The 24,226-nt window shown below is 38.1% G+C and overlaps 2 protein-coding genes across 9 annotated transcripts in view; one reads left to right on the top strand and one right to left on the bottom strand.

Annotated features, from left to right (window-relative positions):
• REXO5 (RNA exonuclease 5) overlaps window positions 1–12,658 on the bottom strand; it is a 52,719-nt gene extending 40,061 nt beyond the window's left edge. For 2 of the 3 annotated variants that reach the window (XM_043914455.1, XM_043914457.1), the window contains exons 1-6: window positions 12,519–12,658; window positions 12,272–12,416; window positions 5,684–5,796; window positions 4,616–4,742; window positions 3,410–3,506; window positions 27–170 (exon numbers count right to left, since the gene is read on the bottom strand). In XM_043914455.1, the coding sequence (XP_043770390.1) occupies window positions 27–170; window positions 3,410–3,506; window positions 4,616–4,742; window positions 5,684–5,796; window positions 12,272–12,412 (622 nt within the window). In that variant the 5' untranslated portion in view covers window positions 12,413–12,416; window positions 12,519–12,658. The remainder of the gene's footprint in view (window positions 1–26; window positions 171–3,409; window positions 3,507–4,615; window positions 4,743–5,683; window positions 5,797–12,271; window positions 12,417–12,518) is intronic. The other variant, XM_043914456.1, reaches the window with a different exon arrangement.
• Window positions 12,659–12,845: 187 nt separating this feature from the next.
• ERI2 (ERI1 exoribonuclease family member 2) overlaps window positions 12,846–24,226 on the top strand; it is a 51,039-nt gene continuing 39,658 nt past the window's right edge. For 3 of the 6 annotated variants that reach the window (XM_043914464.1, XM_043914463.1, XM_043914458.1), the window contains exons 1-7: window positions 12,846–12,980; window positions 17,223–17,290; window positions 17,377–17,460; window positions 18,224–18,351; window positions 18,967–19,123; window positions 20,498–20,598; window positions 21,172–21,253. In XM_043914464.1, the coding sequence (XP_043770399.1) occupies window positions 12,958–12,980; window positions 17,223–17,290; window positions 17,377–17,460; window positions 18,224–18,351; window positions 18,967–19,123; window positions 20,498–20,598; window positions 21,172–21,253 (643 nt within the window). In that variant the 5' untranslated portion in view covers window positions 12,846–12,957. The remainder of the gene's footprint in view (window positions 12,981–17,222; window positions 17,291–17,376; window positions 17,461–18,223; window positions 18,352–18,966; window positions 19,124–20,497; window positions 20,599–21,171; window positions 21,254–24,226) is intronic. The other 3 variants (XM_043914459.1, XM_043914461.1, XM_043914460.1) reach the window with 3 other exon arrangements.

Below are 24,226 nucleotides of genomic sequence, written 5' to 3'. Positions count from 1 at the left end.
TAACATAGGATAAAATCTATACCAACCTTGTAATGGAAAGTGATATGTTTTCATTTCCTCCTTTGTGAGAAGGCATCTAGTCAAGCCCACTTTCTTAGAGCCATACTTTTGAATGATGGGGTCTTTCTGCAAGTTGATGCTAACTTTTGAGCTGGCAGAAGGTAAAGACCCTGAAACAAAGACAAACACATATATGTTATGAAGTGTTTATAAGACCTCAGAGGACATGTCTTTTAATGCTGTACAGGGTAAACATGGTGAAGATCAAAAGGTTTATAAGGCCAGTCCCAACTTTAAAGGAATCTGCACTCTAATATATTTATAGGAGCACAAAGCAAAAGTTAAGTCTCAAATGGGTTGTAACAATAAAAGCTATAAAATGGAAAGGGAGAACACACTGGCTGAGATAGTCAGAAACGGTTCAAGAGAGGAAAAGACTAGCTGAGTCTAGTCTTAAAGAGCAAAATTCAGATATTTGCTGTATTAAAGTAGCCTGTTAATGACAAACAGGGAAGCCTAGCATACTGCAGTCCATGGGGATGCAAAGAGTCAGACATGACTGAGCAACTAAACTGAACTGAAACTAGTCTGTTACAGTGTCTGCTACTCCTAATAAATCTACTGCGCCCCTAACCACTTGCTCAAACACGAGCCTGTTCTTTAAGAAGCAGCAGTTACTGATTGGATTAAGAGTGGGGACCTGGCTAACGAGGGAGCCAACTATAAACTGACCAGTAACTTGATATTCCTTGCCATGCTCAAAAGGGACAAGGGTATTAGCTAAGCTGATCAGCTTTTTTGCTTCCAAACCTGAAGTAGAAATACAGAGAACAGATCAGTTAGAACAGAAAACAAAGAAGCTAAGATGCCATGAAAAGGATAAAGAAAAAAAAAGGGGGATAAAGAAAAGGTATTCACCAGAGGCACTTAGATTCTTGATGTCTTTCTAGTCCATAGGCATCCTTCAAATAATACCCTCTCCCTTAAGGTGGCCTAAATGAGTAACTGGTCCTGGCAACCCACAGAGCCAAAGTATCAGAAATAAGAAAAGAGGGCATTCCAAGTAAGAGAAATGTACAAATCAAACTTGGTAGGGTAATGACTAGACAAGTCAGGAAGGAAAAAAGGTCTTTGTAGAAGAGCAGTATAAGAAACAAGTTGAAAGAAGAGGAAAAAAGTGAACTGTAGACCAGTATGAATTTCAGGCTCAAGAGTTTGGACTTATGGAGCAACAGAAAGCTCCTGAGAAGGGAAGTGGCATAACCAAACACTACTTTAAGAAAGATCAATCTCAAAGATATATAGAAAATGTAGTAGAGAGAAAAATGACTCCGCAATAATTTTGGCAAAAAAAAAAAAGTCTGGATTATGATGGTGAAGGGATGGAAGAAAAAGGATAGAAGAAACATTACAGAAGAAAAACTGATAAAGCATAGTGACAGAATAATTCAGTTCAGTCAACCAAATATTTACTGAGTACTTATTATATGCCTGGCATTGCTCTACCCAGTAGATTCCCCAATGAACAAAATCAATAAATTCTCCTAAATTCTAGTTGGGAAGATGGACAATAAACAAACACATAATATATCAAGTGAGGATAAGGACTATGGAGAAAAGTAAAGGAGGAAAGGGAGTGCTAGGGCAGGAAAAGGGTTAATGTCATATATTTTATAATCAGGGAAGGTCTCTCTTATAAAGTAACATTTGAATAGAGATTCTTAATAGCAAAGGGAATGAGTCATGCAGATTGGGTATGGGGAGCCAAAAGAAAAGAAATTCTAAAATTCAAAACTGGTGTCTTAGAGAAAAACAATACTAACAGAAAAGAGGATTTGAAGGTGGAAGTCTATTATTTAAGGATGAAAAAAAATGCTTTTAATTATGCTATGATTGAAGGTACAATGTAGTATCGAGGTACCAACAACCAGCAGGCAGCTGAGAAAATGTAGGCCTGGAATTTGGGACATCAAAGCTAAAGATGCAGGAGTTAGCCACAGAAGAGGTGGGTAAACTGGAAAAGAATAGATGAATATTTCAAAGAAAGACTGAAGTAAAGAAAGATCAAAGTGCTATGGTCTAATGGACTATAACTTAGGGACTGTGATATTGAAGTTGGGAAACTGAAGCAAAATCTTTAGGACAGAGAATTAGCTATTACCCTCTAGTTCTTCAATGCTTACAGAATAAACCCAAAATTCTTAGCATGGCATTTACAGCCTGCAAAACAAAGTTTAAACCTACCTCTAAGCCTCATCTCTCACTACTATATCCCCTCTTATTCCATCTCCACCCCTAATCACCCTCAACAATTCGTATTCTTCAGTCACATCAATTTCTTTTTTCAGATTACATCCTTTCTTTTACAACTCAATGCTTTTACATGAGTTTTGACTCTCATAATGACTACTCTGTGATTCACTCAAATATGTCAAAACACAGTGGATGTCAAATTAAATGAAGTTGCAGGTCTGATATGGACATCTATTGGAAAGAAGGAAAGGGGAACAATGCAAAGATAGGAAGAAGTTAGATGCTTTGAGATAGAAGATAATAAGAAACACAGTCATGGAGAATATGGAAAGGAATCATTGGTTTTTCCTCACCACTTTTTCATGTTCCCTCAGTGCAACTATTCAATAATTTAATTATTTCTGAATACACATACAAAAAGCATTATTGAACAATACTTACCTTACTATCTGCAATGAACTGTTAAGGTCTATTCCATCACTCACCTCCTTGTCCCTCAAAAGACAAGGTCAGCTATAACTTGCTAATGAGACACAACCCAGTCTGAAAAACACTGCTATTTTCGATGTTTATACTTTAGCTGGCCAGCATCTAAACTTGCCTATTCCCGACTGTGAGTAGTATTAGTGAGCATCCCCTACGTTAGTAAGAGGTAAGCTCTTCCTTCCCATTTGTACACTTGTGTGTACAAAGACCTAGTGACAGTTTAAAAATGATTCACAGTAATTCATAAGAAGTCCACTGTCAGTGATAACCAGGGAATATACTTTTCTTTTTCCTTAAAAACACACACACACAAAATTGCTTTTCTGCTTAATTTAATTGGAATTGAGTTTTGTTGTTTGCAAAAATAAACTTGACTGATAAACCTAATTGTAAGCATATCCAAGGGCTTCTCCGGTGGCTTAGCAGCAATGAATCTGCCTGCAATGCATGAGATGTGGCAGGAGTCGGGGGGTTCAATCCCTGGGTCGGGAAGATCCCCCTAGAGAAGGAAATGGCAACCCACTCCAGTGTTCCTGAGAAATTCCATGGACAGAGGAGCCTGGTGGGCTACAGTCTATGGAGTGGCAAAGAATTGGACATGACTTAGTGACTAAACAACAACAAAGCATATCCATATAAGCAGATCATCAAACCAGAGTCATAATCATACCTTCCATTGCTTTGGGCAGATTCTCAATTATTTGTTTCTTTTGCAGCCCGATGATATCAGCTAGGAAATCAGATGAAGGGGGAGGCAAGCGGAATTTCTGAAAATACATAACAGGCTTTTACAAAAATGTTTGAAAGCAGTTAAAATACTGTCAAAGATCTAGACTTTATCAGCTCAGTGCTATGAAAAATCTGGACCTTAACTGTTTGCATTGTAAGATGAGAACTGTTTCCTTAATGTGTAAAAGTGACTGAATAAGTGAAGCACCATTTATCCTACCCTAGCAATTTTCTTTGCTTTCCTGACTACACATTATACTAAAGAAACAAACATTTAAAAAATGTGTAACTCAGAAAAGAAAAGTACCCTTTATTTTTCAAAGCACTTTCATATCCATTACTTTAGTGGATAACATGCCAGGTAAAAATGACAAGAAAAAAAAGAAAAAGCAGTGATCGAGAGTTCAAGCCTCAGGCTCACCTGGGCTTAAATTCCAGATAGACCACTTGGCTAGCTGTAACTTGGATGCATTACTCAATTTCCTTATGAATAAAATGGGAATTTTAAAAAGTATCTCTTATAAGACTATTGTGAGAATTAAAGATGATGCATGCTAAGTATGAGTAATAAAGGGCTGAGCACATAGGTAGTATTCAATAAATTAAAGCAGAAAAGAAAATGAAGACCCAAGGAGAATTAGGTTAGGGCTAACAAATTCAAATGCTCTCAAGGGTAAATGGATGAAACAGTCTGATAAAGAATGGAGCAAGCTATGGGAAAATGAAGAGTACATACCCTTTCTAAAGGGGAGAGCTGCTATTCAGCTCCAGATACTGTTTTAAGGGAACTCAATCTTGTGATATTGTCAAGAGAGGCCAAAAAACATGGACTTTATGTAAATTTTACAATTTTTAAAAACACCAATGCCCAAATAAAATGTGACAATGTCAACTACAATCTGGGAACTATAGATTACAGCCTGGGAACTATAGATTGCAATCTGAGATTTTGCCTAGATTACCAAAAGAAAACTATCAGAGACAAATCTAATCCCAACACAAGGTATCAATCGAAACCTTTTTAGCTTTCTACAACTTCTACTTCTTGTTCAATCAGGCTGCCAAGCAGCACAATTTGAAATATATGCACTAGTCTTGATGTGTGAGAACCTGAATCAAGTCCAAATAAAAAGTTTTCTTGACTTACATGTTTGAATGCCTTTCGGAGAAATCCAAATTCCAAATAGAACTTGTAAAAGTGTAGCTGACTCAATCCCTGCAGTATAAAAACCACCACATTGTTCAGGTGGTTTTGGTGAAAAAGCTGGCACCAGCTGTTGAAAAATCAAACCAATAAATACAGCTAAGACTGAAACTTTTAAGTCAGTTACAGGCATTCAGAAGGGAAGTGTGGAAAAAAGCACTGAGCAACAGCTATCAGAGTTTATCACTGCTCACTGACTGCCTAGAAATGGAGAACAGCTATTACAGCACAGAATTTAAACAAAGATCTCTTGAGGTAATTATTTATTTCATTCAAATCAAGTAGAATACAAAGTGAAACACAATGAATTCAAATCCAAAATCCTATTAAGATTTGTTTTAAACTGGAACTAATTAAGCTCAATTTACAAAGGCTTATCTTCAACATCCCAATCTGCTCTACAATCCTTTCTGAACAAGTAAGCACATGACTGGCTTCAAGAAAGCCAGTTTTAGATAAAGTGACAGAGCAATGGCAGGATCTGTTAACGCAGAGAGGGTTTTTGACATATTTAGCTACCCCACCCCCAGACAGAAGTATACATCTGAAAACCTCTCTATTGGTACATACACGAACACAATTTTCATTAGACATTTAATAATGGCACTAAGGATACCAGAACAGTCATATTCTCTTTGCCCTTGATTTATAAAAAAGAAAAAAGATTGGAATTCTTAATATATGATGTTATTTCAATCAGGTCTCCATCAGAGGTTACAAACTAAAATACCTATAGCAGCCAGACAGATACTATAAATAAGGGAAGCAGGCCAGGTGGGACATTGAAGTATACATCTAAAATAAGGGGCCACTATTCATAGGGACAGTTGCCAGAATTTTTTGAAGAAATATGGATTTTTATAAAGGAATTTCCAATTTAAATTGTTAGTAATTTTGTTTAAAAAATTAGGACATTCTGGATGACAAATAAAAAATGTCAGGCAGATATGGTTCCCTAGATACAAATTTGAAACCTCAGGTCTATATCCATCTTTAAAGTTCATCTCATACCTGGGTTTAGGAAAACTGGATTTGCCCAGAACTGCATACTTCAGCAATTCACATAGCTGGCCATGGGTTATTTCACAGTTTTCAGCAAATAAAATGGTAGATAATCGAGCTTTCTGCAAAAGTAAATCAGGGCATAACAGATTATGATCATAAATAACAGCAATAAAAACAAGGCAAATTTTTAAATATTCTAGTTTCTGATTATTTTACCATAATATAAACATAAGGAGGGTTCTAATTAATTAGAAATGAAGGTCTAAAACAACCTGTGATATGACATTAATAAGATATTTAATAAACACTGATACAGAACCTTAATTATAGATATCCCTAACTTGTTATGTACTAGGGATAGCAGGATGAATAAAATATGCTCTTAAGAAGCCCATTCTACCAGGGTGAAAAAATGCAGAAACAGGTAATTCCTGTTTAACATGTAGGTGCTGTTCTAAAGATAAAGGAGCAAAGAGACTAAAACTAACTGTCGGGGGGTTGGAGAATTTTAGAGATAGCATAACTGAGAAGAAAATAATGGAACTGGACCTTGAAAATAATGAGTCAGCCAGGTAGGAGGAAACATTGTGCCTAAATACGTAGTTTGGTTTGGCTGGAGTCAAGACTGCATGTTTCGCAGAGCAATGGAGATATGAGAGGAAAGTGAAGTTGAAGTCAGATCATAGATCAGTGTGGCCTAAGCAAGTGAGTCAGACTTTAGGCCTCTCCTTAAAGCAGCTTTGTACTTACATAAAGTTATCAAAGTAATTCATGCTTGTTAAAAAAGAGTCAGGTAACAGAGAAGGGTAAAACTGACAAGAGGTAGGTGAAAATAAGTCACCTGTACTTGTACAATTCATGTACTTATACAATTCAAATACAACTCATATCATTTTCCTTTTGGTCTGAGTGGCCTCAGAGTTCAAGCCCTAGAGTTCCACTGCTGCTGGTGCTGCTGCTGCTGCTAAGTTGCTTCAGTCATGTTCAACTCTGTGCGACCCCATAGACAGCAGCCCACCGGGCTCCACTGTCCCTGGGATTCTCCAGGCAAGAACACTGGAGTGGGCTGCCATTTCCTTCTCCAATGCATGAAAGTGAAAAGTGAAAGTGAAGTCACTCAGTCATATCAGACTCTTCGCGACCCCATGAACTGCAGCCTACCAGGCTCCTCTGCCCATGGGATTTTCCAGGCAAGAGTACTGGAGTGGGGTGCCATTGCCTTCTCCGGAGTTATCACTACCTAAGGTCAAATACCAAGCTCTACCATCCTAAGTGCCGTAAGATGTTAAGAGGTTAGGGACAAATACTTTGACCTAAGACTAAGGCTTTTTCATTTACAGAATAATTATAATTCTACCTTATGAGATTATTGGGAAAACCAACAAGGTAATGTACTGAGGCAAGAGTAATGTACTGAAGCCAGTGCCCAACATACCCTAAGATAAGTAAACATCAGATATTATTATTATTGCTATTTTCCCATGTGACTAAAGCTAATGCTGAGCACTTACCCACTTCTTACCCACATCTATTAAATCATTTAATTCTTTGTAAGTGGGCACTACTATTATCCCCATTTTACAAATAAAGAAATGGAGGAATGACAGATAAGTGCAGAACCAAAATCAGAAAACAGGCTCCAAAGCTCAAGCTCTTTTTATCTCTATATTATACTGTCCCCAAGGGATTATAGTTTACATTGTTTTGTAACCAACTCCCTCCACCAAAAAAAAAAGAAAAACCCAGGGAAGGAGTTCCCTGGCAGTCTAGTGGTTAGGATTTGGCACATTGTAATTGCTGTAGCTCAGGGTTCAATCGCTGGTAAGGGAAAAAGAGATCCTGCAAGTCGCTTGGTATGGGGGGAAAAAAGAATCTGTAAATATCTTTCCATATCTGTTAAATATAACAAATGTCAATTTTAATAATAGTCCACTCTCTCAATTTACCTAAAAACTTACAGCTTATCTGAAAAAAATTCCCTACTGATGACACTTGTTTAAATTATAAACAATATTATGATGAAGATCCTTGTATAGACATCCTTGCACACCTATTTTCTCAGGATAAATTCCTGGTCAAATAATCATGTATACCTTACATTCTGACAATATTGCTAACTCCTGAAAGAATATACAAATTTATACTTATCAAATAAAAATATACAATATTGACAATGTATGAAGGACTCTATATATAGCATTAAGTAATCATGGTTGCCAAATATGGGATGTCAGAGCCTGAGTAGGATAGGGAGAGCATACTACACAGGACAAAGTCCAGGTGAAGGCAGAGTTCCAGAAGGAGCAGTAAGAGAGCCTTCTTAAGTGAACAGTGAAAAGAAATTGAGGAAAATAATAGAATGGGAAAGAACTACAGAACTCTTCAAGAAAACAGGAGATGTTGTAGAGAGGAAACCAATTCTGACTCCATGTTGGAACTGTTTCTTTGACTTGCTTTTCATTGCTTTTGTTATTATATGTAATCATACAGAATGGTTTGCCTCAGAGAATCCTGCCCCTCTGCCTGACTGTAAACTAAAATGTCTTTGTTCAGAACCCTGTCCACCTGTGGATGGCAGGAAGAAAAAAATTAACACACCCCCTGCCTGAGGCTTGCCATTCTAGAAGATGTTTGTAAAATTAATGGCCTTTTTACTTTGCTTCTTTCTCTCTAACCTTTAAAAGAACCTGGCATCCAGACCCCAATAAAATGGTTACTTTGAGGTGCTAATCTGCCATCTTCTCAGTCTGCCGGCTCTTCCTTGCCTCAACACCTCATCTCTCAGATTCACTGGCCTGTTGTGTGGTAAGCAGAGCAAGCTTGGATTCGGTAACAGAGATACCAAGGAAACATTTCATACAAAGATGGGCACAATGAAGAACAGAAACAGTAAGATCCTAACAGAAGCAGAAGATATTACGAAGAGGTGGCAAGAATACACAGAAAAAACTGTACAAAAGACGTTATGATGACCCAGATAACCATAATGGTGTGGTCACTTACCTAGAGCCAGACATCCTAGGAATGTGAAGTCAAGTGGGCCTCAGGAAGCATTATTATGAACAAAGCTAGTGGAGGTGACAGAATTCCAGGTGAGCTATTTCAAACTCTAAATGATGATGCTGTTAAAGTGCTGCACTCAATACGCCAGCAAATCTGTAAAACTCAGCAGTGGCCACAGGACTGGAAAAGGTCAGTTTTCATTCAAATTCCAAACAAAGGCAATGCCAAAGAATGTTCAAATTACCATAGTTTCATTCATTTCACATGCTAGCAAGATTATACTCAAAATCCTTCAAGCTAGGCCTCAGCAGTACATGAACTGACAACTTCCAGATGTACAAGCTGGATTTAGAAAAGGCAGAGGAACCAGAGATCAAATTGCCAACATCCTTTGGATCACAGAAAAAGCAAGAGAGTTCCAGAAAAACATCTACTTCTGCTTCTTTGACTATGCCAAAGCCTTTGACTGTGTGGATCACAACAAACTATGGAAAATTCTTCAAGAGATGGGAATACCAGATCACCTTACCTGACTCCTAAGAAACCTGTATGCAGGACAAGAAGCAACAGTTAGAATCGGACATGGAACAACAGACTGGTTCAAACTTGGGAAAGGAGTACATCAAAGGCTGTAAGTTGTTATGCTGCTTATTTAACTCATATGCAGAGTACATCATGAGAAATGCCAGCCTGGATGACTCACAAGCTGGAATCAAGACTGCTGGGAGAAATACCAACAACCTCAGATATGCAGATGATACCACTTTAATGGCAGAAAGCGAAAAGGAACTAATGAGCCTCTTGATGAAGGTAAAAGAGGAGAGTGAAAAAGCTTGCTGAAAACTCTACATTCAAAATACAAAGATCTTGGCATCCAGTCCCATCACTTCATGGCACATAGATGGGGAAAAATGGAAACAGTGACAAATGTTATTTTCTTGGGCTCCAAAATCACTGTGAACAGTGACTGCAGCCATGAAATTAAGACACTTGCTCCTTGAAAGAAAAGCTGTAACAAACCTAGACAGTGTATTAAAAAGCAGAGACATCACTTTGCTAACAAAGGTCTGTATAGTCTAAGCTATGGTTTTTCTAGTAGTCATGTATGCATGTGAAAGCTAGACCAGAAAGAAGGCTGCATGCGGGCTGAGTGCCCAAGAGTTGATGCTTTCGAACTGTGGTGCTGAAGAAGACTCTTGAGAGACCCTTGGACAGTAAGATCAATCCAGTCAATCCTAAAGGAAATCAACCCTGAATATTCACTGGAAGGACTGATGCTGAAACTCCAATATTTTAACCACCTGACTCGAAGAACCAACTCATTGGAAAAGACCCTGATGCTGGGCAAGAGTGAGGGCAAGAGAAGGGGGCAACAGAGGAAGAGATGGTTGGATGGCATCTCTGACTCAATGGACATGAGTTTGAGCAAACTCAAGGAATTAGCAAAGGACAGAGACGGCTGGCATGCTGCAGTTCATGGGGTCACAAAGAGCTGGACATGACTTAGCGACTGAACAAGGGTTAGGAAACCAGAATATACATTGCAGGACAGTGGCCCAGTGTGAAGTGTCAAAGCCTGAGCAGTATGAGGAGGGTATCCATGCAGTGGGAATTGGAGAGTAGTGAAGCTGGCATCAGATGTAAGAAATTGTTTAGGGTAAGGAGGGCACCAGTCCTGAGGGACAAATAGTAGTGTCACTGAATTCAGAGCCTGAAAAGGATATGTACAGGCATCCATGTGAGTAGCTTATCACAGTAGCAATGAAAGCATTCACAATGGAGAGTGACCTGGTACATTATGCAGAATGACCAGAGCCTAAGCTGGGTGAGGAGGGTGTGAGGGTGTGAGGCAATGGCAGGAAGAGGGGACCAAATCAAATACATCTGAAGATAAAGAAAGTCAAATTTTTCAGCTATATAAGGAAGTTATACATATGAAAAGGGAGACAACTAGAATGAACTCAGTGGAATTCGATTGGAAGCAAAGATAGGGATATGAATTGACAGTTTTTCAATATGTATAGATATATCTATATATATGAAGGTATTTTAATGTATACATATGTATACGTGTGTAAACCTATACACACATATCTCTTAGCTCTCATTTGGAATATTGACTTCCCAACAGCTATCAGCACATCTAGCACCCAGATCTTTAATTTCTAAATGTCATTCTCCACTAAAAAGAACCAAGTTTCCTCAGAGAGATGGCTGATTTCAGGCTAAGACAGGGGAAGCACAGAAGAGTCTGAAATATCTTTTTGTGCCAGAAAAACAAGGAAATGCTCAAGAATGAACAGGTCCATGTCAAAGGGACACAGAAGTTAGCTTAATGACCAAATCTGGGATATTTTGAGCACCAAAATAAATATAGTAATGGATGATAATTCATTGAATAAAATGAGTATCCACAAATTCATACTAATAAAAAAATGAATAAACTGAAAGTTTAATGAGGAAGCATCTCCCCACAAAATAACAGAGAAAAAGAGCAACTTTAGAGAAATTTAGCACATACTTTCTTAATCAAATTATCAAGGTTAATATCATCAGTACTGGGACAAATCAAATTAGGGTATAACCTCATAAAATACAAGAGAACATAGTATCACTTCTGTGACATTCCTGTCAAAGATGTATAACCTGAATCTAATAATGAGAAAACAAACCTAACTTGAGAGACATTCTGACATTCTACAAAATAACTGGTACAGGTTCTTCAAAGGTAGTAAAGCCACAAATGTCAAAGACTGAACAATTGTTTACACTGAAGGAAACATAACAACTAAAGTAACACATTTATTCTAAACTAGATCTTATTGCTGAACAGGATGTTATTAGAACTGGAAAAACTTGAATGAGATCTGAAAATTAGATGGTAGCATATATCCATGTTATTTCCTGATTTTGCTGGTTGCATTTTAGTTATGTAGATATTAGAAAATAATGTAAACACTAAAATATATGGGTGGAAGGTAGTTTCTGATACTGTCCTCACAAATTTTATGTTTGAGACGGTTTCAAAATAAAGGGGTTTCAAAATAAAGTGATGAGATTGTCAACTTTCTTCAACTTCCTACCACGTTAACCTTAAAAAAAATAAAATTGTTTTGCCAATCTGATAGGCTCCCCCAAAAGGAATCGCATTTTAAAAGACTTCATAGCACTAATTCCCTTACTATTGTTTATCTTCTCTCTCCACTAGAAAGGTAGTAGCGATCTTTCTTTACTCACTAATGTTCCCCAAGTGCCTAGAAAGACAATAGAAATCTGATGACTATGGGGATGGATGCCACAGAATGCTCAAGAAATGATAGATTATCAGCCTTATTATTCCATTACTGGAATGTAAACTGCACGGGGGCAGGAAATTTTGTGCTTTTATGCACTGGTATATTTGCAGAGCCTAGAACAATTCCTGCACACGGAAGACTTCAAAATATTTGTTGAACAAATATTCTTCTCGTGTGCCAGGCACAATACCGGTTTTAAACTGCCAATATCAGCCCCAAGGTAAGTGGTATTGTATTATCATTTGGGAGTTCCAAACTGCCTAGGGCTGCCCAGTCGGGATCCCCCATTGCTCACCTTGGCTACAGGTTGCTGCTTTTCCTCGAGATCCCAACGGGATCTCATCGCCTCAGCGGCCCCGACCAGCTTGCTCGGAATCCGGCTCCTCTTTCTGCCCTTCTTGAGGGTCCTCCCGCTCCTTTGCCTCTCTGGCTCCATGAGCCTGTTGAGAAAGATCGCTTTTCAGCTCTCTGAGAAAACCCCGACGCCCTGATGGCCCGGGCTGTCTCCAGAGTCGGGAGGAGCAAGGGCTTTGACAGCCTACCTACCACCTTCCTCAGATCCTCTCAAATCAGTTTACTGAGCGCTCCCCGCCCACCGCGGAAAGCGAGGGCGCCAACCGTCTTCCCCGTTACTCCACGCAGAAAACCACGCAGCACCAAGGCAAACGGCTTTATTGTCGACGCTGGAGGCCGAATTCGAAACGGTCCCCTAACGGCGCAAACGCGCCTCCGTCAGTTAGGAAGAGGGAAGAGGGCACTTTCGAACTGCTTCTCTGCCAAAAACCACTCCCCAGACTCCGTATCCCCGAAGACGCCGAAAAGAAACCGGGAGGGACGGTAAAGATGACCTCCGCCTCTGCCTCAGCCGCGGGCAGAGAAGCCGCCGCAGCAGCCTCCCCAACCGCGCGGGGCGTTTGAATGGGCCGGAAGTGGGGGTACAGCGACTTCCGGCAGTTGGGCTGAGGCAAGGGAACATCAGGGATGGCGACCAAGAGACTCGCAAGGTATGCAAGGCGGTTCTGGGCGGTGGCGGGGGGTCGCTCCTGATCCGGCGCTGGCGTCCGCGTCAGTATCTGCCGTGTTCAGCCTCCATTCTCTGCAGTTTGGGCGTGCACTGGCCAGCCTGAACTGGAAGGCCACTCTTCTGGCACTTCAGTCTCGAGCCTCAGTTAGCTCTTTGTAGGAGCGTGGAAGGACCAGGGAGGGCTCTCGACTCTGTGCCCCTGAGCCAGTGTCTGCCTATTCTAGGTCTCCGGGAACATTAAGAACGGCCCTACGGGACCATTCGGAGGTCACCGGCAGCTATCAAGATCCCTCCACCTATCAAGCTGTTCACCCCACCACTTACTAGTGATCTGTTTAATTCGTAGTGTGAATCGTGGCCTTTTTCCTGATTCTTGGACACGCTTTTCACATTTCTGATTAATAGAAACAGTGGAATGCATTCGTGAAAGCATTGGTTTCACAGTTGAATCATCCTGGTTTCACATACTAAATACGTGTTTTCTGGCAAATTGCCGAATTCGATTTCTCACCGATTAAATGTAGGTAGCAGAAGGGATGAAAGGAGATCACCATCTTAATTTTGTACAGTTGTTGAGGATGAAAGGAGATCACCATCTTAATTCAGTGAGTAATATGTCCGTAAAGAATCCGCCTGCAGTTCAGGAGACCAGGGTTTGATCCCTGGATTGGGAAGATTCCCCTGAAGAAGGAAATGGCAACCCACTCCAATATTCTGGCCTGGAGAATTCCATGGACAGAGGATCGCAAGAGTCAGAAGACTGACTCAACTACCACCACCATCATATAGTAAACAATCAAAAGATGTTAGCCATTATTCTCAACTTCCCATCACAGGTCAAACAGGGAAACTAGAATGAGTGGTGTGTGCCTGGTTAAACTACTTAGCAAAGTATTGAATAGTTTTGTCTCAGGACACTTAAGATGTCAGTAAGCCTAAGACCTCAATAAGCATGGAAGCAGATATTCACTGGAGAAAGACAACCAGACATGACTTTCTCAATATTAGAGAAGCCATGTTTGGCATAAGCCATTTTGTGGTCTGAGGCTGGCCACAGTGATCTTTTTTTTTTTTTTAATTTATTTTGTTGTTGGCTGCACTGGGTCTTTGTTGCTATGCGCAGGCTTTTCTCTAGTTGCAGCAAGCACAGGCTACTCTCTAGTTGTGGTCTGCAGGTTTCTCATTGAGGTGGCTACTCTTGTTACAGAGTACAGGCTCTAGGGTGCACTGGCTTTGGTAGTTGGGGAGGGCCAGCTCAGTAGTTGTGCTGCGTGGGGTTAGTTGCCCCTCAACGTGTGAAGTCATCCTGGAGCAGGGATTGAACCCATGTCCCTTGCATTGGCAAGTGGATTCCTAATCACTGGACTGCCAGAGAAGTTTGGAAATTAATGCTATTAAAGAAACAAAAGAGGGAACATAGTAGGTGCCCTGTAAGTGTAAAGAAAGAGATATTCTTTAGGACTTGAGTTCAGTCGATAATAAATGTAGAAATATTTATAAATAGTGCCAAGTTGATAATTTTGATGAAAATAAATTCTAGTGTCTTCTTAAGACTTTATATTTTACAGTGTGCTTTGTTGTCGACAACTGACAGATCTTTCAGAAAGAGACAACAAAGACTTGAGAGAAAATATATTACAATTTTTCAATAAGAAGTTAATTGCCTAAACACCGTCAAGTGATCATATAGCAATTTGACGTTCCATTGCATTGAAGTATTGGCTTAAGTATTACATAAAGAAGAATGCATTTCTTTTTTTTTTTTAGAAGAATGCATTTCTTATTAAAATTTAATCTTTAAAATTAAAAAAAAATAAAATAAAATAAAAAAATAAAAATAAAATTAAATTAAAAAATTTAAAAAAAAAAAGAAACAAAAGAATGCAGAAACAAATAACTGTTACCAGGCAAGAGAAGTAGCAATGGCAAAGATAATATCTCAGAAGTAAAGACTCTTAGTCCTGGGAGTTCCCTGGTTGTCCTGTGGTTAGGGTTCCCAGCTTCCATTGCAGAGGGTACAAGTTTGATCCCTGCTCTGGAAACCAATATCCTGCAAGCTGCCAAAAAGAAAAAAAAAAAAAAATCCCTAGTTCTGTTTCAATGGTAAAGATTAGCCTGAAGCACTCAACCATCTGATCACCTGGAACCCAAGGGATGATGATGTTGACCTTTTTGACTCTCTTGACTTCAATCAGCTAATGTTTGGAACCTCAACCACCTAAGCCCTTACATGAAATATGCATGTACCCTTAGCTTAAACTTACCCAGTTTTGCAGTTTGGGGGCGACACTGGTGTGGGAAACACCAGGAAAGATCCCTGCTGTTATACTTACTTGCTGCAAGTAATAAATCCTTCCTTCTGCTCTTTGCCTTGGTGGTCTTTTGGCTTGACACCTACCAAGAGGCTTCAGCTAACAAGCTCTTCCCTTTCTGTGGACTTAGAATATTGCCCATAATGATCCTTTATTATATATTACCTTACACTAGTTTTCCATGAATATCTAGTTTATTTACCCAGATAATTTAAACTCCTAGAAGACTAGACCTGCCCTCTCTCCTCTCCACTGTGCTATTTACATAGCAAAGGCTTGAAAAATACAAAAGCAAAATTAACTTGGGTTTTCAATGCATCTTTACAACCACTTGAGTTCCTCATTATTACTATAAAATAATAGGAGCACAGAGAAACAGTCTGTTTGCAAATATGCACTATGAGGCCCATGCAGGTAGAATGACTTGTTGTTCAGTCGCTTAGTCATGTCTGACTCTTTGTGACCACATGGACTGCAGTACACCAGGCTTCTCTTTTACTGTCTCCTAGAGTTTGCTCAAACTCTTGTCCATTGAGTTGATGATGCCATCCAACCATCTCATCTTCTGTTGCCCCCTTCTCCTCCTGCCCTCAATCTTTCCCAGCATCAGGATCTTTTCCAGTGAGTCAGCTCTTCGCATCAGGTGGCCAAAGTATTGGAGCTTCAGCTCCAACATCAGTCCTTCCAATGAATATTCAGGGTTGATTTCCTTTAGGATTGACTGGTTTGATCTTGCTGTCCAAGGACCTCTCAAGAGTCTTCTCCAGCACCACAATTTGAAAGCATCAGTTCATCAGCATTCAGCCTTTTCTGTGGTCCAACTCTCATATCCATACTTGACTATTGGAAAAACCATAGTTTTGACTAGACGGACCTTTGTCGGCAAAGTAATGTCTCTGCTTTTTAATATGCTATCTAGGTTGGCCATAGCTTTTCTTCCAAGGAGCAAGCATCTTTTGATTTCATGGCTGCAGTGATCATCCACAGTGATTTTGGAGCTCAATAAAATAAAGTCTGTCACTGTTTCCATTATTTCTCCATCTATCTCCCATGAAGTGAACCAGATGCCATGATCTTTGTTTTTTGAATGTTGTTTTGAGCCAGTTTTTTCACTGTCTTCTTTCACATTCATCAAGAGGCTCTTTAGTTCCTCTTCACTTTCTGCCATAAGGGTGGTGTCATCTGCATATCTGAGGTTATTGATATTTCTCCCATCAGTCTTGATTCCCCCTTGAGCTTCATCCATGTCGGCATTTCTCATGATGTACTCTTGCATATAAGTTAAATAAGCAGGGTGACAATATACAGCATTGATGTACTCCTTTCCCAATTGGTAACCAGTCTGTTGTTCCATGTCCGGTTCTAACTGTTGATTCTTGATCTGCATACAGGTTTCTCAGGAGGCAGGTAAGGTGGTCTGATATTCCCATCTCTTGAAGAATTTTTGACAGTTTGTTGTGATCTACACAGTCAAAGGCTTTAGTGTAGTCATTGAAGCAGAAGTAGATATTTTTCTGGAATTCTCTTGCTTTTTCTATGATTCAATAGATGTTGGCAATTTGATCTCTGGTTCCTCTGCCTTTTTTGAATCGAACTTGTACATCTGGAAATTTTGAGATCATGTACTGTTTGAAGCCTCACTTGAAGAATTTTGAGCATTACCTTGCTAGCATGTGAAATGAGTGCAATAGTTTGTGTAGTAGTTTGAACATTCTTTGGTAGAATGACTACTAAAGTCAGAAGAATGCAAAGAACCAAAGTCTTTTGCCCTCAAAGTCTAGTTCAGTTTCCTCTCAATCACGATACATTAGTACATTAATAATGAGAGTTATACCATCAGTTTGTTAACTTATGTAAACAGGAATATGAATGAGTTTGTTGAACATACCTGGATTGTTTTACATTTTTAGGCAGCTTGGATTAATTAGGAGAAAGTCAATTCCACCAGCAAATGGAAACCTAGGAAGAAGCAAATCTAGTAAGTAATGTGCCTCATTTCTTTACATTCTGTAGTCTTGCACTTTTAACACTGGTAATACATAAGGACACTCTGATCTTTTGCAGAACAGTTGTTTGACTACTTAATTGTCCTTGATTTTGAGTCCACATGTTGGAATGATGGGAAACACCACCGGAGTCAGGAAATAAGTAAGTCTGAACTTTACTGCCAATGGCCAAAGATCCCCTGGAGAAGGGCACAGCAACCCACTCCAGTATTCTTGCCTGGAAAATCCCATGGACAGAGGACCCTGGTGGACTACAGTCGTTGGACATGGCTGAAGCAACTTAGCACACAGCATGCTGCTGCTGCTGCTAAGTCGTTTCAGCCATGTCCAACTCTGTGCGACCCCATAGACGGCAGCCCACCAGGCTCCGCCATCCCTGGGATTCTCCAGGCAAGAGCACTGGAGTGGGTTGCCATTTCCTTTTCCATAGCACACAGCATATGCAATGCTAAATAAGAAAACAAAATGATCTGTGGATTGGTAATTTACTATGAAATCTGACTTGACAAAAAAGCCCCACAAACCTAACACCTAAGTGTGTCACCATATAAAAGAATTGTTTTGGTATTATATTCAAAATCTCAACTACATAGAAACTGATAAAAAAATACCTTTGCAAAAAGAACTATGTTTCAACTTTCATATGGTCTTCTAATTATGGAAATACATTCAAGAGTTTTAAATAGATATACCTGTAACTTTAATAGTTTGATTTATTCTTTGGCATAATTTTATATAACCATTACGTTGCACTGCTTTGGTCATTTTAATGTGCTTTCACTAAAACAATGATTGTTTAATAATACTATGTGAAGGTAATGTCAGTATATACTTAATTTAAAGTGATTACAGCATTAGTTTAACAATTATGTATTCAACTGTCAATTGATGATCCTTTCATATAGTTGAATTTCCAGCGGTATTACTGAACACATCAACTGGAGAGATTGAATCTGAGTTCCATGCTTACGTTCAGCCTCAGGAACATCCAATTCTTTCTGAATTTTGCATGGAACTGACAGGCATAAGGCAGGTATGCCCTCTCTTTTCCACTTCTCATCCTCCCATTACAACAAAACACAAGCAGGAAAGATGTAAATATTGAAATTCAGAAATCACTTTCAGAAAGAAAAGCTATATGCCATGTGGAATTAGATTCATTCACTGTTAGAAATACTGTCCCCTCCAGAAGCCCATTGGAATCTTTAAAAATCAGAAAAAATTGGACTTCTACGGTGGTCCAATGATTATGACTCTGCACGCCCACTGCAGAGGTTGTGGGGTTGATCCCTGGTTGAGAAATTAAGATTTCCCCATGGTACAGCCAAAAAAAAATTGGAAAGAATAGTGTTATGAAAATGTATATCAAATATATTTTATGGAAATTAAGTGATATCAAATTTCTGCCTATCAGATATCTTTATTGTATTTCTGTGTGATTTTAGATTAGTCAATGTAATTTTTCTAATCTTGCAGAATTCTAATTGTTGTATTATCTCTCTCCTGTGTGTTTAAACATCTTTTCACTAGATAAACTGCCAGTTAAAACCTCTTCTTCCTTGTTGTATATCCTCCTCATAGTGTCTAATTATTTGCACAATAATTATGGAATTCAGTTATTGAATTCAGATTATATGACTCTATTTAGGCTCAAGTTGATGAAGGAGTCCCTCTGAAGATTTGTTTATCTCAGTTCTGTAAATGGATTCAGAAGATTCAGCAACAGAAGAAAATTATTTTTGCTACTACAGTTTCAGATATTTCCACTGCTGAAGTAAAATTATGTGCGTTTGTTACTTGGTCAGGTAAAAAAAATAACTTATATTTAGCAATCATTAATGAGTAGCATTGGCACTAGGTAATTCTTTATCTGTAGTACGAATTATATTTGTTACCTTCCTGGGCCACAGAAAGAAATCTTAAATGTCTAGCATGATGTTAACCAACAAAAGTAATGTTATTCATATTTTTAAAATTTTAAACACCTTTAAAAGTTAAGCTCTAACTTTTAAGAATCTTTCTAGATTTCTCTATTCTCCTGAATCTGGGCAAAGACCAGTGAAAATTTTTTTATCATGGTATTTCTACAACTTTGATAAAAAGAATCCATATCGCAATCTTTGCTTTTATACATTCACACTTCTAATGTAGACATCAAGGGAAAAAATGGGCCATTTAAAGTAGATCTTTTATATGCCCTGACAGAGCATTGCCATTAATAGTCATTGTTAACAGTGCTCTGTCATTGACAGCATAGCGTTGATAATTGTGTTTGGGTCTGTATGGTCAGGCCACTCAAGATGGCTGTTCTCTTGTTCTCTGTATACCCCTGCTTGACCTACACCCTACTCATATGACTGACCTCCCCTCTTAATACATACTTGCCCCTAGCCCCAGCTAGTGATTGTTCTAATCTTTAGATCTTTAGACAAGAATCTTTATCTCCACTGTGATAGCTTATCAAAGGGACATGAAGGGCTTTCTCCTCAGCTGCTTTCCCTGGTACCTGATGAACCAACTGATGTCAATTCCCGCTATAACTGGTAACACCTTGCCGAAGGCTGCTGCCATGTCCTGCCCACCATCTGCTTCACATGATGCAGTATGCTCCAAGACCTTGCTTCAGACATGTACAATCCCCCTGTTCATTAAACCCTTGATGTCTCTGTCACTGACTCTGGGCTCTTTTCTTTGGTCTTGAGGTTGGGCAAGTACAGTGCTTGCATGGCTTTGGGTTACAGCCCAACAGGGTCCCTGTAAGATGTTTGGTTTCTCAGTTACATTAATATTTTATAAAATGTTGAATGCAGATGATCTTTTCCATCTAAGCCTTGTAATGTGACACCTTACTCTTCTTTCTGAAATGTCAGTTTGTTTTACTGGGCTTTTAAGAAATCATTTTGCAACTTAGTTACTGATCTAATTTCTTAATAGTAAGTTATGAATAATTGTTAAATATTAGGGCAACAAAATCTTACTCTGCTATTATATGTTGCATAGTATATAATATATACCATATGTTATATATACTCTATATAAAATATAGTATAGTGTATGTTGTTATGTATTATTCTAAGTCCTATTATTCTGTTTTATGTCGACTTTCAGCATTTTGTTTATAAATGGCACAAGTAAAAACCGTTAGCATCATTGACTTTGTTCTAATATTCTTGATGCAGACTGGGACTTGGGGGTTTGCCTGGAGTATGAATGTAAAAGAAAACAACTGTTAAAACCTGTGTTCCTTAATTCTTGGATTGATCTCAGAGTAACTTACAAGGTAAGGGGGCATGTTCATTTTCCTTCTATTGAAAAGTTATTAAACTTTATCCTACACATAGGCTTCCCTGATAGCTCAATTGGTGAAGAATCCACCTGCAATGCAGGGGACCCCGGTTTGATTCCTGGATCAGAAAGATCTGCTGAAAAAGGGATAGGCTAGCCACTCCAGTATTCTTGGGCTTCTCTTGTGGTTCAGCTGGTAAAGATCCACCTGCAATGCAGGAGACCTGGGTTAGATCCCTGGGTTGGGAGGATCCCCTGGAGAAGGGAAAGGCTACCCACTCCAGTATTCTGGCTTGGAGAATTCCAAGGACTGTATAGTCCATGGGGTCACAAAGAGTCAGACACGACTGAGCGACTTTCACTTCACACATGGGTATGGGTTTCTACAAACAAAATATTTTGTTTTGAAGCATCCATATAAATACTTTTCTTAAAGTATATAAAAACAACACAAAAATAAGCACATTTCAAATATAATAGAATAAAAATCATGAAAAGTAAATGGCTAAATGTATAGCCTTTCACATAGTAATTATATTTTAAGATATATTGTCTTTTATTTGACTAGATTTTCTATAGAAGAAAACCAAAAGGACTCAGTGGTGCCCTGCAGGAAGTGGGAATGCAATTCTTGGGACGAGAACATTTTGGTTAGTATGTCTTGAGATTAATTTTATTATGTAAGTCATTTTATTTTTATACAGTCTTTCATTTGCATCTCATTTTTCAATGATGTCACTAACAAAGAATATCCTCGGCCTGAAAAAAGCCCTAGTCTGTACATTCAGATTGTTTTCAAGATTTTCAAATTACCACTTCCTTAAACTATTGTAAGGTTTTATATAAGACTGTTACCTAGTGGATTTCTAATTTCTTAAAAAAAAAAAAATGAAAAGAATTAGCCATATCAAGTAGAGATTATAAACAAACGCCCAAATAATAGACTAGTGAAAAATCTGAACAAGACTATTAGATTACGCATAAAACATGGTCCCTACAGAATGTTGGTCATATTTTTTATATATATTTTAGTTTTATTCAAGTGTAGTTGATTGACAATGTTGTGTTCATTTCAGGTGTACAGTACATACATATACATGTATTCTTTTTTAGATTCTTTTCTCATTTGAGTTATCATAGAATATTAATTAGAATTTCTTGAGCTATACAGTAGGTCCTTGTTGGTTATCTGTCTTATATAAGGTAGTGTGTGTATGTTCACACTACTTCTGATTTATACCTCACCCCTTTTTCCACTCATATCTGAAAGTCTGTTTTTGTTTTATAAATAAATTCATTTATATCTTTTTTAAAAATCAGATTCCACGCATAAGTGATATCACATTTATCTTTTTCTATCTGATATACTTCACGTAGTATGATAATCTTTAGGTTAGTCCATGTGACTGCAATTGGCATTATTTCATTCCTTTTTATGGATGAGTAATGTTCAATTGTATATATGTGCCACATCTTCTATATCCATTCTTCTGCTGATGAACATTTAAATTGCTTCCATGTCTTGGCTATTATAAACAGTGCTGCAGTGAACATTGGGGTGCATAGATCTTTAGATTATGGTCTTCCCTGAATATATGCCCAGGAGTGGGAATGCTGGATCATAATAGTAGTTCTATTTTTAGTTTTTTAAAGAATCTGCATACTGTTCTGTAGTGGTTGTACCAATTTACATTCCTACTGACAATGTAGGAGGGCTCCCTTTTCTCCACAGCCTCTCCAGCATTTATTGATTGTAGACTTTTTGATGATGGCAATTCTGACTGAGGTGATACCTCACTGTAGCTTTGATTTGCAATTCTCTGATAATTAGTGATGTTGAACATCTTTTCATGTGCTTTTGGCCATCTGTATGTCTTTGGAGAAATGTTTGTTTGGGTCTTCTGTCCATTTTTCAATTGGGTGATTTGCTTTTTTTTTAGCATAGAGCTGCATGAGCTGATTATTTTGTTTGTTTATTTTGAAGATTAATCCCTTGCTTGTTGCTTCATTTGCACATATTTTCTCTGATTCTGTGAGTTGTCTTTTCATTTTCTTTATTGTTTTCTTTGCTATGCAAAAGCATTTAAATTTAATTGGGTCCCAATTGTTTATTTTTATTTTCATTTTCATTACTCTAACAGGTAGATCAAAATAAATACTGCTGTGATTTATGTCAGAAAATGTTCTGCCTGCATTTCCCTCTAAGAGTTTTATGGTGTCTGGGCTTACGTTTAGGTCTTTGATCCATTTTGAGTTTATTTTTGTGTATGTTGTTAGAGAGTGTTCTAATTTGGCTCTTTTACATGTAGCTGTCCAGTTTTCCCAGCATCACTTATTGAAGAGACTGTTTTTTCTCCATTGTATATTCTTGCGTCCTCCATCATAGATTAATTGACCATAGGTATATGAATTTATCTCTGGGTTTTCTTGTTTCCTTGATTTATATATCTGTTTTTGTGCCAGTATAATACTATTTTGATTACTATAGCTTTGTAGTATAGTCTGAAGTCAGGGAGCCTGCTTCCCCTAGCTATGTTTTTTTGTTTTTTTTAATCAAGATTGCTTTGGCGATTCTGGGTCTTTCATGTTTCCCTACAAATTGTAAGTTTTTTTGTTCTAATTCTGTGAAAAATGCCACTTATAATTTGGTAGGAATTGCATTGAATTTGTATATTGCTTTGGATAGTATAGTTACTTCACAATATTGGTTCTTCCAGTCCAAGAATACAGTATATCTTTCCATCTCTTTGTGTTATCTTTGATTTCTTTCATCAGTATCATAAGATATGCTGCATTTCATATAACATTGTGGAGTGTTCTGAGTATAGGCCTTTTGTCTCCTGAAGTAGGTTTATTCCTAGGTATTTTATTCTTTTTGATGCAATGGTGAATGAAGTTGTTTCTTTAATTTCTCTTTATGCTCTTTCATTGTTGGTATATAAGAATGCAAGATTTCTGTGTGTTGATTTTATATCTTGAAATTTTACCAGATTCGTTGATAACTCTAGTAGTCTTCTGGTAGCATCTTTAGTATTTTCTATGACTAGTATCATGTCATTAGCATCCAGTATCAATTTTACTTCTTTTCCAATTTGGATTCCTTTTATTTGGTTTTTTTCTTTTCTGATTGCCATGGCTAGGACTTCTAAAACTATGTTGAATAAAAATGGTGAGAGTGGACATCCCTGCCTTGTTCCTGATCTTAGAGGGAATGCTTTCAGCTTTTCCCCATAGAGAATGATGTTAGCTGTGGGTTTGTGTTATATGGCCTTTATTATTTTAAGGTAAATTCTCTCTATTCCCACTTTCTTTAGAGCTTTTATCATAAATGGGTGTTGAATTTTTGTCAAAATCTTTTTCTGCATCTATTGAGATAATCATGTGGTTTTATTTTTTGGTCTTTTTCTTTTAGAGTATAGTTGATTAACAGTGTTATTAGTTTCAGGTATACAGCAAAGTGATTCAGCTATATACATATACATGTATCTATTCTTTTTCAAATCCTTTTCCCATTTAGGTTGTTACATAATATTGAGCTGAGTTCCCTGTGCTGTACAGTGGTTCCTTGCTGATTATCCTTTTTTAAAAAAATAATTTTTTAAATTTATTTGGCTATACTGGGT

Source organism: Cervus elaphus, chromosome 10 (assembly GCF_910594005.1).
Source record: "Cervus elaphus chromosome 10, mCerEla1.1, whole genome shotgun sequence".
In the NCBI taxonomy this organism is placed as follows: domain Eukaryota; kingdom Metazoa; phylum Chordata; class Mammalia; order Artiodactyla; family Cervidae; genus Cervus; species Cervus elaphus.
Note: the sequence above shows the minus strand (reverse complement) of the source record. Positions and strands in the feature narration are given on the sequence as shown.